This window comes from Alligator mississippiensis, chromosome 1, assembly GCF_030867095.1.
Source record: "Alligator mississippiensis isolate rAllMis1 chromosome 1, rAllMis1, whole genome shotgun sequence".
Classification (NCBI taxonomy): Eukaryota; Metazoa; Chordata; order Crocodylia; family Alligatoridae; genus Alligator; species Alligator mississippiensis.
The window spans coordinates 254,302,452-254,319,348 of record NC_081824.1 but is presented as its reverse complement, the minus strand read 5'-3'; the positions used below and the strand labels follow the sequence as shown (position 1 = coordinate 254,319,348).

The 16,897-nt window shown below is 45.4% G+C and overlaps 1 protein-coding gene across 4 annotated transcripts in view; it reads left to right on the top strand.

The window, feature by feature from the left end:
* SPICE1 (spindle and centriole associated protein 1) overlaps positions 1–14,140 on the top strand; it is a 43,010-nt gene extending 28,870 nt beyond the window's left edge. The window contains exons 12-17 of one of the 4 annotated variants that reach the window (XM_006277198.4): positions 110–331; positions 2,276–2,745; positions 5,621–5,792; positions 6,932–7,034; positions 10,966–11,053; positions 12,615–14,140. In XM_006277198.4, coding sequence (XP_006277260.2) covers positions 110–331; positions 2,276–2,745; positions 5,621–5,792; positions 6,932–7,034; positions 10,966–11,053; positions 12,615–12,668 — 1,109 coding nt within the window. In that variant the 3' untranslated portion in view covers positions 12,669–14,140. The other 3 variants (XM_019476407.2, XM_019476408.2, XM_059720510.1) reach the window with 3 other exon arrangements.
* The last annotated feature ends 2,757 nt before the right edge of the window (positions 14,141–16,897 follow it).

Sequence of the window (16,897 nt, the reverse complement as noted above, 5' to 3'; positions counted from 1 at the left end):
TCTGAAACCTGGAATTATTCTGATGGGGATATTTTTCTGTTGTGCAAGCACCAACATGTGTTTTATTTTTGATGCACCTGATTCTTGCCTTGTCTTTCTTTTTCTTCAGAGAGGTCTGTTTTGAATTCCACTCTGCCCAAGACTTATACTTGCAGAGACAATATGCTCAAATTCCCACAAGAGGAACTGTCTGTCCAGCATCCTCAGTGGTCATGTCCCCCAGACACTGTAGGAGTGGGCAGCAGTTTGCCCATGCATGTGTTCCAGCCAGCTGTGTTGTTATCACCACCTAGACAGAAAAGCAGCCAGGACTTCTCTCCTCTTCAGAATGGTAAGATGACTGTCTCTCTGTGAACAGGATGAGATCAAAACATCAGAAGTATCAGACTGGGTCAAACCATAGGTCCATCTAGTCCAACAGCCTGCCTCTCACAGTGGCACAGAGCAGATCATAAGGGGAAGAATGTTTATGAAGGACCTATCCAGACTGAACTGCCCTCTTCCTCTCTTTCCCAACAGCTTCCAGCATTCAGAGGTGTTGAAGTCTTAATTTGTGGACTGCACCCATATCTATCAGTACTTATTGATGGACCCCTCCTGCATAAATTTATCCAGTCCCTTTCGAACCTGATTAAATTGCCTCTACAACATCTTGTGGCAATGAGTCCCACATGTTAATTATTTGTCTATGTTGTTCCTTCTTTCAACTTGTTTAGTCTTGAGCCCACAATGTAATTCTGCAAGCCTGTTGTTTGAACAGCCTCTGCCTTTCCCTTTGAGAAGCTGCCTGGCATCTAAATCTCCTGCTTTTGTAATGGACAGTGCATTTCTTTCTTTTCTTCTCTTTGCCTGTTCCTGATGTTTGTTTTGGTTGCCATATGTCTCCCTCTACCTCCACCTTGCACTGCCTTGCAGTTCTCCTTCTGCTCTCTGCAATAGAAATTGCCACTTCATCCTTAAAAACACAGTCTTTGAATATGGCCTATGCGCAAGGAGTCAGTAAGGATTTTAGCTGTATGGAAGTCATAGTTTCATAGTAGCTAGGGTCAGGAGGAACCTAAACAGATCATCTAGTCTGACCCCCTGCCACAGGCAGGAATGAATGCTGGGTTCACAAGACCTTCTTGTCTGCAGAGTCTGATTTTTTTTTTTTTTTTTTTTTTTTCGAATTCTTAGGTAGGATTAGTACCTAACACAGGTACTAAATTTCTCAAAAGCCCTTCTTTTAAAAATCACTCACTTCTACACAAACATATTTACTTGTAAATTCTCAGGAAAGTTGCTTTACTCCCAGAGAGTATGCATTGTTCATTGAGAAAGGTTTGCTACCCTGTACGTTCCATATGTAACAGAGGAATCCCTCCTTTAAGTGCCAAACCTAATTCAGACTTGATGGTGGAACAGTAGTTGGTGCTCTCATTGTATATGGACACCTATACATGAGCTCAGAGGCTGCTCCAATGCACTAGAAATCCACACTCCAGCAGCCTCCTGTGTCTCGTGTATCAGCACCCCTGTGCTTAAAAATAGCGGTGGGGGTGCTTGAACTAAAGCTCATTGCACAAGCTTTAGTTCAAGAGCCCCTGCCACCATTTTTCAGCAAGGGACACTGATACCTGAGATGCAGCAGCGCTTTAATTACAGCAGCTCTCAGAGCTGCTGTAATTAAAGCAATGCCCCCGCCCACGCCCAGAACACGTGTAAAAGTGCCCTATGTGTCTCCTGTACACACCAGTACTGTAATGAAAGACGAGACAAAATAAAACATTGTTCCTTTTTCTTTGGGGGGCAAAGCAGACACCCAAATTGAGATCTGCCTCTAGTGGCTTAGCTGTGAGTAACTTGCATTAAACTACCTCCAGGTTGGGGGGTTTTTTTGTATTTTCCTTCTGATATCAGTTTTAGGTTGGGACATAGTGGAAGACTGAATCAGCAATGAAATAATTAATTGACAACTGTTAGCTGATGTTGTGAACAACTGAAAAGCTGAGCCCTTCTCCTCTGACCCTCTGCTAGTTTTTAAACCATGTAAATGCTAAATTATTTCCGCAAATCTCTCCTGGAAAACATTAACCAGTGGTGCAATGAGCCTGTGTGGCAGGATCTTGAATAACAGTACAGCTGAATAACTCTACTTGTATCCCTACCTAGAGGGTGGGTATTAGACTTCACATTATTTTTTTTCCTGCTTCTTTTTTATCTAGCACTGATCTATCAAGTGAAATTATCTTGTTGGAGACTGCATGTTTACTGATCCTTTATTTCTCATCTGCAGCACTGAACAGCACAGTTCAAACACATTTTACCTCCCAGGTGTCTCCATCTACCCAGAGCACTGAGAGGAGAGCAAGTGGGGAAAAGAGCTCACCTTCCTCTGTGGGAACACAGAGCATAGATGGGGAGAACCATCTGCTTATCCAAAGGTGGCAAGTTCCTCCCACATCCAAGGACTCTGAGAGTTCTTTGCAATCGCATGGCCAGCCAGCGAGCAGTATCTTCTCCTCTTTGGATCAGGGGCAGGCCCCTGGTGTTACTGGGGAGGGGGCAAAGCCCAATGCCACTGAAGAGTTTTCTCAGAACAAAGATCTGCTGGGACAAATCGCTGAGCTAACGCGGCAGAATGCTCTCATCAAAGCTCAGTTGAGCAAATTCAAAGACTGCTCTCAAGAGGCAGGGGATGGCCTGCACCAGCTAGGTACAGTGCAGAATATACACACTGCTCTAGATCCAGCTACCCAGGGACAGGTAAGAATGTCATGGAGAGATAGGAGGCCCAGCCTTCCCTTTCCTCTTGGCTTGCTCACAACCTATGGATGTTGGGAATCTTTGTTCCTAACTTTTGCCTCCTGTTATAATGGAGGGAGGTAGAATAACTAAGGACTTTGAGCCATCTAGACTCAACACTTGGGAACTGCAGCTGCAGTTTCTTGTGTCGCTGTGATAAGAAGATAACCTGCTTTTTCATAGGTCAAAATCACTGGTATCTAGGTGCCACCAAGCAAAGAACATATGATAGACTAGGGGTGTGCACACTTCAGTCAGGCCTGTGACAGGCAAACATGTTTGTGCTACCTCTTGTCAGTGTGGGTCATATCAGTGTAGCCCAGTGGTCTCCAGCGTTTTTAAGTAAGAGATCACCTTTGGAATTTAAAAGCAAGCCAAGAACTACCATGCGCCACCCCCTGCCCCAACCAAAAGGTAAGTCGGGGGGGGGGGGGGGGGCCCAACTGGGGCAGAGGGAGAACAAAATTATTTAGGGGTGTGCTAGGGGAAAGGGCTGTGGAGGGACGGGGCAGATCAAGGCTCCAGCCCTAGCCCCACATCCTCCCTCGCCATTGGGGCCTTGATCTACACCCCACCTGCCCTGCCAACGATGGGGAGGGAGGAAGTGGTGCTGGAGCAGGGGGGCACAGCCTGGGAGGGCATGGGGGATGTATGCCCCTGGATCTGCGCCCTGGCCAGGCTGGCTGCCACTGTGAATTGGGGCCAGGCTGCACTTGGGCTGGCTGGTGGTAGCACTGGGAGCCGGGCTATGGGGGGTGGTTTAGGCACCCAAAAATTCACCGTAGCCGCCCTCCCAGCACCACCGCCCAGCCTGAAAGTAGTGTGGTGCAGACCGCCGCAATGAAGAGCATAGCACTGCCTTCCAGCCCCAGTCTGCTTCCCCCCTGCATAGATCCCAGGGAGGAAGGGGAAGGTAGCACCGTGCTCTTCACGGTGGGGAGCTGAGCGGTGCTGCATTCAGGCCGGGCAGCAGCGCTGGGAGGGGGTGCTATGGGGGGCTACGGCAAATTTTCAGGTGCCTGCATCCCCCCATGGCCCCACTCACAGTGCCACCGCCACCCAGCCCGAGTGCAGCCCAGCTGGTGCAGATCCAGAGGCACATGGCCCCTATGTCCTTCTGGGCTGCATGCCCCCCTCCCCGCACCCCCTCGGACAAGCCGCTCATGGCTCCATCCCATGCCCCAGCTGTGCAGAGCCTGCCCTTGCTCCAGCCCCACTCCCTCCCTCACCACTGCTGCAGCTGCCCATGCTGCCCCGCATTTAGGGGGGGCACATGCCCCCTCATCCATGCACATCGGAGGCACCTGCCATTGTGGGCTGGGCTTTGAGCCTTGAGCCACATTGCATCTGGCCTGAGAGCAGCCCCACACCACGTGTGTCCCACCATTGGGCTGTGCCTCATCCCCTGTCTGCCCAGCAGCATGATGCACATGGCATTGGGCTGCTCCCAGGCTGCAGCCTCAAATCTACTCCAAGAGTCTCCGAGATTGACAGGTCAATCTCGGAGCCTTTTGGAGTTAATTTGACCACTGGTGTAGACCACTGGTGACCATGGTAACCACTGGTGTAGACATAGCAGTGTGGGCCTCAGCACTAGCTAGCAACCAGAACATAGACCCAGGGTCCCTGTCCAACTTGAATCCACATTGCCTGTTGTCCCTTGAGTTTACCAGATTACAGCCAGTGTGGGTATGCCTACATGTGGCTCATTCACACACCTCTGATTGTGGTGCAGACATGAGTTGGGTCTCTTGCCCCCTGCTAGCAGAATTAACTAGGGTCAAGCCAATGCCTCTGGGGAAAAGAAGAGTAGAAGACCTTGCGTTAGGAAAATTAACCAGCAGAGTGGCTCCACTGCTCAGAGTAGGGTTAGGCAACACCAAAGAATCTCTGATGCCTAAAATACATGACAGCCTCTGTTCTGACTGGCACCAGTGGTCCAGCATTGTTGGGGTATGTGGGATCCAAATGTTCTTAGTTAAATGGAGCCTAAAGGCCCAACTCTTCAGCGTATGGCATGCTGTTGAGTTGTTTGCAGCTGTTTAAGTTATGGGCAGATACTACACTAGCTTGCACAGGAATTTGGCTGCTCCAGGGTCAACTGCACCCTCAGAATATCAGGCTGTCGGGCCATAGCAAGGGGAGGGTGAGTGGGGCAACTGCCCTGGGCGCCAAAGTGAAGGGGCACCAACAGGTGCTGCCTGGGCATGGGATGGAGCCGCGAGTGACTTATTTGGGGGGCCGTGGAGATGGGAGAAGGGTGGCTCCCATCACTGCATACATTCCCAGGCAAGCATGAGGGGGACATGTGCCCCCTGAATCTATGCACTGGGCGAGGGCAGGCTGCCACTGCAGGCTTTGCCCCAGGCACCAAACTTCTTTGCTACAGCACTGTCAGGCTGGCTCAAATAGAGCACAGCTTGCTAGTTCAAGAGTAGTGCAATGCTTCCTGCCCTGTACATCCAGAGCAAATCCCTTTGCCCACATGATTGCTTAATTATGGTTGATCACTGGCAGAGTTTTGTTTTGTTTTGTTTTTTTAATGGTTGGTTGCAATGATGCAAGAAACAGAGCTGTATGCTGTCTGTGGGCAGTGCAGCTTAACATGGTACTGTCCCTATTTAATGTGATTCCATTTGGACAGCACCCAGATGCCACAACAAAAGGCATATAAAACCAGAGATCTACCTGAAAAATGTTTTGATGTTTACTTAAATTCCTAATTCAAATTCAGTGTGAATGATCATTTTATTAATACAATACTTGAACTATATGGCATGTCCTCCCCAAAGGTGCAACTTGCAAACCTGCTTATTGAAAGCCAACTGTTTATTAGACTTTTCCAGGAGTCTCAAAGAACTTGGAGGAGCGAATAGCAGAGCTGAATCGTCAGAGTGCAGAAGCCCGTGGAAAACTGCTGCAGCTGATAGAACAGCAAAAATTGGCTAGTGTCAGCACAGTCTCTCCATCAATCTCTCCTATTCCACCACCACCCATAAATTGGACTGGTATGTATCCAGCACAAGAAAAGCTAAGATGATGCATTTTAACCCTTATGTGAGAGTCCCCTATCTTTTGTTAACTCAATCAGTAGTTCCCAAACTGTACACAACACAGCATTTAATGACCAACTGAGAGCACTCAGGGCAGGTGGGTACAGGCTATCTCATTCGCTGCTGCTAACCTTTGTTAGACCACTAAACACACCTCAACTAGAATTTGCTAAAGTTACTTTTCTGCGTAAGGCAGAAGGTAGAGCTGGGTGGCTAGAGACTAACTAGTTCAGCAAGGTTTGAGCTTTCATGGGCAACAGTCTATTTGATATGTCACTGTTACAGTCAGCCTGATTTATGGGTAGAGGACACAACTGGGCTTCTCTCACAGGTAGCAAGGGAATGCCTCATCCCAGTGAAGCTCCCTACAGCTATATTCTACCTAACCAGGCCTGGCTACAGAGCTGTTCCAAGGGAGATTCCAGCACTTAATTTGTAATGTCTTAACAATTCCACTTCACAAATTTGCATTCTGATTCTTAGTTACGATCCAGTGAGGAGGTCTTTTGTGGGGTGATCTTGCCTGTGCTCTGGTTCCCCTGAAGAGGTGCTGCAAGGGCTACTAATTAGATACTCAGAGATAACTACAAGTCTATAGCACTCTTTCTAAGACAGTAAAGGGCTTATTCTTTATGCGGCTTAGGGTCTGTGGACTAGCTACCATGGCTTTTTAACAAAAAGAAAGCAGGACAATTTAACCCTTTCTTGGAGTGGCTGAGTGTTAATGACAAGCAAAATAAAGAGAGGGAAAATGGTTATATGTACAAAGCATAGAAGGAACACGAGGGTTAAAGAGTGTGTGTGTGTGTGTGTGTGTGTGTGTGTGTGTGTGTGTGTGTGTGTGTGTGTTTAGGGAGCATACCCACAAATGAATGGAGTGGGGCCTTGATGCAGGAACAGCGGCTCTAGCTACTATTGCAGTGTAAATCTAATAACTCAATATTCCAGATGAAGGAAATGGAAAAAATAACAACATAATACTGGAGGGGGAGAAACTTAAAATCAAGCCACATGCAGGAAAAAAATCAAACAAATGATGCTGCTAATGTTCCTGTTCCTTCGCTAGAATTAAGTAATACTAATTTACTGTCTAGGAAATGCAAAGAGGACAATTGAGGTGTCTGTTCCAGTGGCAGAAGCTTTCAACAGCTCCAAAGAAGGCACTCCTTCCCCTGCCAGTGGGCCCAGTGCACAGAGGTGAAAACCAGTTTTTTATTATTTATCTGTGGTCAGGGTGAATGAAATACATGTACAAAACTGGTCACTTATGCAAATTGTTCAAATGCACTTTCACTGTGTTCTCCCAGATTTGATTGACATGCCATGGCTTCAGCACAGTCTAACTGGGAGAGCTGGAAAGAGGGACTGTACCAGGATAACAAATGTCCTCTGATGACCTCAACCTCTCCTGGGAAACTCTGACCTTGCTGACTTCTTATGATTGAAATTAGATTGTTGACATTTTCCTGGATATGGGGTAGAGGGAACTGCATTATTGAAGGGATGCAGAGAAACCCAGGGTGCCAAAGCTTTGGGGAAGAATACAAATCCATCTGGTTCCAGGACAAACAGGAAGAATCCCTCCCAAAGGAAAAATACTTTACATACATATTTGGGGAGAGGGAGACATGGGGAGCCAAGAGGAGCTTTTTCATCAAGTCAGGCATTCACCTCTTTGGGGAGGGGGGCAGGGGGATTTGATGGTGGTTACCCTGCTTCTGTGAGCCAGAAGGGGGCAGGGGTGGACCAAAGGACCACTTTGTTTTCTGCTCCACCTAAACTCTAAAACCAAGTGCTTGGGAGTGGCAGCAGCATTTCTATTCAGGCAGCACTGAGGAGGTCAATTGACTTTATTATAATCTACCTGATGCCTACTAATCTCTTTTCACTCCCTCTTTTCCCTGATTCCCTCAATCTCTTTTCACTGACCCTCTCTTCTTTTTAATGGTCTTGATGTTCCACTGTTCAAACTACCCTTTCATAGATTCATTGATTGTAGAGTTGGAAGGTACCACAATGGATCATCGTGTCTGACCCCCTGCCCCGTCAGGAAAGAGGACCGAGGTCAGATGACCCCAGCCAGGTGACTGTCTAGCCTCCTCTTGAAGACCTCCAAGCTAGGTGATAGCACCACCTCTCTTGGAAGTCTATTCCAGATCCTGGCCACCCTTACTGTGAAAAATTTCTTCCTAATATCTAACCTAAATCCACTCTCAACTAGTTTGCACCCGTTATTCCTAGTCACTCCCTGGGGCGCCTTGGTAAACAGCACTTCCCCTATTCCACGTTGACCTCCCCTAATAAATTTGTAGGCAGCCACAAGATCTCCCCTCAGCCATCTCTTGTGAAGGCTGAAGAGATTCAGCTCTCTCAACCTCCCCCCGTAGGGTCTATCACAAAGGCCACTATTCATGCAGGTGGCCCTCCTCTGGACCCTCTCAAGATTCCCCGCATCCCTCTTGAAGTGCAGTGCCTAAAACTGGACACAATACTCCAACTGCGGCTTGACCAGTACCACATAGAGGGGGAGCATCACCTCCTTTGTTTTATTAGTCATGCACCTGCTAATGCACGACAAGGTGCAATTGGCCTTGTTGATGGCCTCGTTATACTGCCAGCTCGTGTTCATCTTGGAGTCAGTTATAACTCCAAGATCCCTCTCTGCCTCTGAGCTGCTGAGAAGGATGTTCCCCAACCTATAGGTGTGCTGGGGGTTCCTCCTTCCCAGGTGGAGTACCTTACATTTATCTTTATTAAATTGCATCCTATTTCTCTCTGCCCATTGATCCAACCTGTCCAGGTCAGCCTGAATCTGCTCCCTGCCCTCCGGTATACTAACTTTGCCCCACAACTTGGTATCATCAGTGAACTTGGAGAGGGTGCTCTCCATGCCCTCGTCCAAATTGCTGATGAAGATATTGAATAATATCGGTCTGAGGACCGAACCCTGTGGGACCCCACTGCTCACCTTCCTCCAGGCCGAGAAGGAACCATCCACCACCACTCTCTGGGTGCGGTCCCTAAACCAGTTGGCCACCCGCCTGACCATGTAGGTGTCCACTCCACAGTCTGCTAGCTTCCCAATGAGGATAGGGTGCGAAACTGTGTCGAAGGCCTTCCTAAAGTTCAGGAAGATGACAACAGCCTCAGCTCCCTCATTCAGGCAGTGTGTGACCTGGTCATAGAAGGCTACAAGGTTTGTCAGGCAGGATCTACCTGTGACAAACCTGTGCTGGTTTCCCCTCAGCATCGTTTCCCCTGCTGGGCCTTCACAAATGTGTTCTTTGATTATTTTCTCTAGCATTTTCCCAGGAATAGAGGTAAGACTGACTGGTCTAAAGTTACCCAGCTCATCCCTTCTCCTTTTCTTGAAAACAGGCACCACATTGACCCTTCTCCAGTCCTCAGGGACCTGGCCAGAGCACCACAAGTGTTTGAACAGCTGTGCCAGCAGCTCAGCTATGACACTGGCCAATTCTTTCAGCAGCCATGGATGGAGGTCATCCGGGCCTGCTGACTTGTACCCATCCAGCTCCTCCAGGAGCTCCTTAAATATTTCAGAACTAACCATAGGTTGACTGGTGCCATGTGGACGTCCGTCAGTGATCAAGGTGGGGGAATTGGCTTGGTCGGTACATAGAAATACTGAAGTGAAGAACTCATTGAAGAGCTCTTCTTTTTTTTCCCTGCATCAACCACCGCGTCATCTACAGTTATGCTGTCTGTTAGCCATTCCTGATATAATGTCTCTTCTATTTCACAGCTCTGCAGACTGTTTTTAGTTCTGACTAAAAAACTTATCTCAGGTGTGGTAATATTAAGTCAAGTGTAGAAATGACTGACAGTGAAGTACTGGAGCCACCGTCAAGAAGGCTAGATTTTGTTTACAAATCTGAATAAGAACTGTACATTTAACTATGGTGACAATAAGACTAGCGAAGCAATATCTTTTGATTATTTTCACAAATTTTAGCCTAGCTTTTATGTTTTTTTAACTTAATATATATTTTCTAACTAATTAGTGCACATTCCAATAAAGTTGCATTTGTTTTTGCTTTTATTTTAAATAGAATAATATAGTGCTAAACCCCTAGCATATTAGGAAAGCTTATAGTTTCTGTTTAACTGTAGAAAAATGTGTGTTGTTATTTGTGGTGATGTACTATGCCATCTGTACCCCCTTTGCAAAATCCCAGATCTGCTCATGGAGGAAGGTAACTCTGTTCTGGGCATGATGCAACATAAGCCAACTAGCACTAGTTGCTGTTCACTTCCCCACCCCCCTGCTGTATTCTAAGGCAAGGGTACCCAGAGTGTCACCCCTGAAGAGCCATTTTAAAAGGGCAGTCCTGGGTGGTGGGTCACATCGAAGGGGCTCATGGCCGCATTTTGGTAACCCTACAGGCACTATAATGTAAGAGTGGGGCTGGCTTTACTGTATAGTAACAGGTTGACCTGATGGACAGTAGCCCTCTTAACAGTATGTTTGCGTAGTTAGTGGGGAAAGAAGTCTTCCCATTTCTGTCACAAAGCTGGATTTTCCCAATCCAGCAGGGTTTTTTTCATAGAATCATTGGAAAAATAGGACTGGATGGACCTCAGAAAGCTATCTGATCCAACTCCCTCCTCAGGGCACGCTGATCCCTACCTAAATAGTACCAGACAAGGCATTGTTTAGCCTGCTCTTAAAAACTTAAAATGGTGGCAAGCTCTCTAGTCATCTGTTCAAATGCTTGACCGTGGTCATAGTAAAAAAAATTTTCTCAATTTCCAACCTAAACTCCCCTGTTTCAATGCAAGACAGTTACTATCCTGTCCCATTCAAGCACAGAGAACATTGTTTCAGGTATTTGACTGTTAACAAATCTCCCCTCAGGCTTCTCTTCCCCAAACTAAAGAATCTCTGTTCTTTTGTCCTTGTTTTCCATATGCCATGTTTCCTAGATCATCTCCACTCTTTCAAGTGGACTCTTTCTAGTTTGCCTGCCTTAGGCACTTCAGAAATGTTCATGACAATGATTTACATGTTTTGCTAAAAGCTGTTTGCTTTGGTTAGTTGATGCAGAGGTTTTTGACCTTGCCATAGTATTCACTTCCTCTTTCTTTCCCCACCTTATATATATTTTAGAACTTCAGGTGCCTCTAGTAAGGCCTGTTCACCATTAAGCACCTCTTCAGGAAGTGTGAGATTAACTCCTGTCAATCAGAGGCCAAAGGTAAGACTGACATTTGATTGCATGTCAAAATAATCTTCTATCCAAGGTCATTCACTGCTATGGTCAGTGTATATAATGAAGAATATAGATGGACAATGTAGGCTGGATTCTGCTCTCTTTAGACCAGGGTAAAGGCAAAGAGATCAGTAATTGCCATATTTACCTGAATCCAAGACAATTCTAAATTTAAGATGACCCTCCCACCCACCTCCATAATTAGAATTTTAGATGTGGAAAATGTAGATATTAATTATAATTTTCCACATATAGACTATAATTATTGGAGGGTAATCTTAAACTTGTCCCCCCCAACCCCGCTGCTACAGCAGAAAGGCAGTGAGAGGGTGAGGGGACAGGTGGTAGGGGAGGCAGTAGGGAGGGGTCAAGCAGCTTAACCCCTACTGTCTGTTTTCCTCCCACCCCACTTGTCCCCATGTGCCTGCTCCTCCTCCACCTCTACCTTCTCTGCTTGCCCCTCCATCCTACCCCACACATACCCTTGTTCTGCTCCAGCAGGTTCAGGGCCCATTCCAGTCTGGGGCACAGAGCAGGGCCACAGCCCCGCCCTGTAGCAGTGACACCAAGGTGGCAGCTCTAGCCCCAGGGCCCGCTGGAGCTGCCACCGTCACCACCACTGCTGCTAGTGGGCCAGGCTGGGTCCAGAGCAAGCACATGCTCTGTGCCCCAGGCTGGAGTGGAGCCAGAGCCTGCTGGAGTGGAGCACAAGTAAGCAGGAGGCAGAGGGGAAGATGGAAGAAGAGATGGGAGGGACCAAGGCTGTTGGGGGGCAGGCAGCCCTGATCCTGAGTTGGAGCCAGAGCCTCAACAGCTGCCTGCCCTCTCATGCCTCATACACAGATCCAAGATGAGGGGCTTCCCCAGCATGTTCAGTGGGGAGGGGGGACCTCATCTTGGATTCCAGTAAATACTGTACATTGATTGATAACGGACCAGAGTCTGAACAACATGCAGAAGGATCTCTCACAGTGCAATAATGAAACCAGTCCCTTGATCTGAAACACTGTACAATTACACATGAAGTAATGCTGTGACCAAATCTTCCCAGAGGGTGTTCGGACTCAATACTGTACTCTGCAGAAGAGGGAGCCTTTGGCATTCTTCAGGAGGAGCAGCCAGTGGCTGAAAGAGCAAGGCAAGGTTTCAAGTGAGGCTTGGGATGCACTGACAGGGCCATGCATTAGGTAGCTGGCAGGCTTGAATAGAGCTTGCTTGCCCTTTGTATGTACTTGCTTGCACAAATGCTTGAAAAACCTTAGAGGAAATTTGTCAGATTCTACGTTTCCAGTGTCCTGATTAGGGTGAGACTTTTCTCTCCTTCTGCCAAACTTGGAAATTTTGAAAAAACCCTCCACAGAGCAGTGCTGTCATGTGGGCCATCTGCAGAAAAGCCTTTGTATTCTTGGGAAGTGTCCATAGTGGAGGGGTGTGTTACAAAGCAGCTACCACAGATGTGGAATTAAGTATTAAGTAGGAATTGGTAATAACTGATGAGTCTGTGAGTCAAGAGATGCCATAGTCTCATCTCTGCTCTCTTCAGCAGGTGGAGAAGGAAAGAGAAGAAGGCTGGTTTGCACTAGCAACACACTTCTTATAAGAGAGGATGAATTGCACAAATCCTGTTTTATTTTTAAATTATATTTTGGAGACTACTATGACATCCCTCCCCAAGGCTGTAAGACCAAAGTATCCACCTGTCAGTGCCATTTGTATAGAGATCCAACTCTTGTGTCTTTGTCCTCCTTCAAACTAATGCAGTCGTAAGTACAGGCTTGAGAATGGGATGCTCAGATGGACACTAGGATATTATCTTCTAGTTCCTGTTGAATGATAAAGGGCTATACTTGCCCCTCAGCACACATCTGAAATTACATTATACATGCTAAAGAAAGAGGCTTCTGGAGAAGATGCCTTCCATGGCCATCTCTGATGCATGTATTGGAACAAAGGTAACCAGGATTGAGGATTGACTGTGTGCGCACATATGCATCAAACAGCCTTGAACACCATTGGTGAGCTAGTCTGTAGCATGACTGGATACACATGCATTAGAAAGAAACTATTTTTGATATGCTGCATGTGGTGAATGGTTTGTGGAAGTTCATATTCTTATACAAAGACAGTCCTCTAATGAAAGAGTTGGGACTAATAAATCTTTTTTGTTGTTGTTGTTTTTAAACATTTTATTTTAAACAAGATCACAGTGATGCTTCAATTTTTGACGCCCACATGCTAGTACACATAAGTGCCCAGTCTTACTGCTTCTGTGTCACAGTGAGTAGCCTCGCTCTGAACCAAGCCTCAGCAAGATTTTCCTTAAAATGAGGGAAATGCTTAAGAGAAAAATCCATTTTTTCCAGAGTCCCCAGGCAGTTCTCAACAGTCTGCATAAAGAAGGCCTTCATGCCATAGACCTATTTTCATTTCCCAAGGCAAAGAAAACATTTTTCTGAGAGTCCTTTGGTCCTGCAACTCTTTTTCTGTGTGGACTTCCTGCTACCCCTATCAGGTCTGACTTCAAAGCCAGAGAATCTTGTGGATGGAGCACAAGAGCTAGAAGCAGAGGAAGTACATTCTTTTCAGTGAACATAGAAGATACCATTTAAAAATTATTATAAATATTTCTTTGTAACAGGAAATCCTCCGTTTTGGTATTCCCCTGCCTCCCTGCACACAGTTTGTGTTTCTAGTTTTGAAAAACTTTGGACAGTTGAACTTTAGGGTTGCAGAGTGCTCACAGGAACAGATGGTTCACTGAGTATCTGCTTCCCTTGCCCTCGGGGGTGTGGTTAGCCCATTAGTGATGACTTGAAGGTTCTCTCTTTTTACAAAGACATTTACAGTAAGTTGAAAAGGTCACTTTGAAATTGAAACCTGAGTTTCTCTACTTGCTTTTTTTGGACACCCCCAGACTGCCAATCTCTTTGATACCACAGTGAAGTCTGTTCTATGTTAAATTGTTCTGCATGTCTGCATTATCTAGGGGTTGCCATATGATATTGTGTACATTTTATTTGGTACTTTTTAACCTAGCAATCATTCATGAGTGATTAAAGAATTTTATTACTATTGGTATTTGTCCCTTTTTTTTTACTCCATTTAATTTACAGTTTTACCTTTTGAACATGGAAAATTTCAACCTTGGGGTGTCTACCCAGAAAACATTTATTTTGGTGGAAAGTGCAAGAAAAACCGTTTCAGCTGTGTGAGGTTTAGAAGCATGGAAAAAACCTTACTCATAAATTATAAAAAATATATTTAAAAAAAAAAAGAAGATTCCATTAAACCAGCCCAACTTCTAAGTCTGAGATTTGGTAGTCCCTCAGTCTTTGTGCTGTGCAACATATTGATTTGGTTGTTAAGACTGTCAAAATATCTACTCAGGCTGATGCAAAATGTAAACAACAATGTATGCTATAGATAGCTACATATCCAAGCACACTCACATGGGCACTATTTTTTGAATGGTTCCAGAATATTTCATATAGTATAAATGTTCTACAATGCCCATTAATGAAGGAGGTATGCCGAGTATGGGAGGGGTTCACTGCTGACTTATTCTGTTTCTTATCCATGAGCCTAGTATCTTATTTATAAACATGAAACTGGAAAGAATCTCCTGCGTCAGAAAATCCAACCCTTATCTTGAAAGCAGCCACACTGTAAAATCCCCTGCATAGAATGAGTCCTCTAACCCTGCTCTGGGTGCGTCTAAAAACACTTTGATTTAAAAAAAAAAATGCCCAAGGAACAAGTTTCTTGGTGAAACCCAGCCCCCTTGAAGTTGATGCAAAAACCTCTGTTGGGCTATGAAGGGCTCAAAAATTATCAGATAGATTGTACATCTCTACTAAGGTGTCAGAATTGGTTGGATGTCCAGGGATGTACTCAGCAGCTGCTTTATTCCAACGGGCACAAGGTGCATCCTGCAGCTGGATTTGGATAACTGAAAATGTGAAACTTCCCTTGTGTTGGCAGATGTGCTGCTGCTGGAATTTAGAAGAACTGTGCTAAACTTTGTTGAAACTCCTTGTGACAGGATAAGGCTATTGTTGTGTGGTATGTAAATTGTCCTTATGTGCCAAGGGTTGGGGGCAAGACTGAGCAAGCAGCACGTGCTTCTCAATCATCGCTTCTAGGTCATGCAGTAAAGTGAAGCTGTTGCCATTAGCATGTTCATCTTAACTTTGTGCGGACTGCAGTGGTGGAACAGGTTGATGGCTACGGTTGATACAGATTCTGTTGACTCATGGGATAAGTCAGGGAAGACTCAGTCCACCACAAGGTGGGGGGGAGCAGAGGGTATGTTACATTTAGTGTAAATTTTTTCTCTTGGCAGCGGGTTTCTGTTTCTTTCCTGTGAAGCAAGATACAAAAAAAAGTTTCCCTTTTTTTCCAGGCCTTTCAGCTTCCTCCTTTTTGTCTTAAGTGCAGCATTCAGCACAATGCCAAAGCCACAGTAAACATAAAACCAGAAACTAACAGGCTCAAAGACAGGCTGCAGTTCCCCTGCTTACTTTGCTTCCATCTGTTATGGTCAATCTTATTTGGTTGGAAACTGCAGCTATTAGAAAATTTAGCAAAGGAGCTCCATGGGAAAACAAACTTCAGCTAAGATTTGTCAATTCTCTGACCAGAAGATGTCATTCCAAATGGACTAAGTTTCTTGTTGATTTGGGGGGATGGAAACAAAAACATTTTTCTTTCTTGTTTTTTACCCATTCCTTTTTCCAGCTGAAAAGGTTGGAAAAAATGTTTTATTAAAAAGGAGCAGTGAGGCATGTTTCTGCTGCTCTAACACTACGTTACCTTTAGAAGTAGGGGGTAGGAAGAAATAGGTGTCAAAGTAAAAGGGGAAGGGCATCAGAAATCCAGAAACAAAAGACTTCTGGCTTTTTAGTTTCAGTTTTCAGAGACTGGACTAACATTAATGTGGACCTTTTGCTTTTATAAATAAAAAGGTTAAATGAGGTGAAATGGTATCTTGAAACAATATTTTCCATTCTGCTATGAAAATGACCTCCAAGAACCCTCATTTTAATTTTTCAGTTGGGAAGATATCAATGGGAAATCTCTCTCTTATTTTTAGCAGTGCGAACTTCCTGACTGGAGGCAGTTTCTCCTCCAGCATTTACTATTAATTAGGGATTTCAGGGCAACATTTTCAAGAAAGTTGATATCACCTTTTCATACTCCCAGAACTGGGTGAGGCTACTGCCAAGGTGCCTCATCCTTTTATAGATGTAAAAAAAACAAAGCAGCAGGTCTCTACCCTGCAGTCTGAAGAATCAATGGATGTATAGGGTATGTAGGGGTAGACTGTTGGGTCTCAACCTTTGGCACCTTTTGGAAAACACCAGCTCTTAGCTTTCACTTGTTTTTAACTACCAAAAAATAATAAAGCAATGCTGTTTCAAAGAACTCAGAAAGACCACAACAGGTCAGGCTGTCTCTGGCAGTATGGATTCCCATCTGAAATCTCTGGATTTATTTTGTGAACCATGTGTAGGTGTTTGCACCCCTGACAACCTTAAAAGCTTCTCAGAGTATTCCAGGGTGCCATGGCATCCTGGTTAAAGAATCACTGGTGTGGTAGACACACAGGGGCAGGCAGAGATGAGAACCAAAAAAAAAAGATCTCATTTAAGGCTTTTTCTGAAGACATTATAAGGAGGGAGAGGGAAGTGGAGCATCCCGAGACCCTAGAATATAGGCATAAATCCCAGATGGAAGTTTTCAACATACTGCATTTCATAAATAAAATGAGCAGTAGCTTATGAATCCCAGAAAAGTTGAATGCTTTAGACATCACTATTGCAAAACACT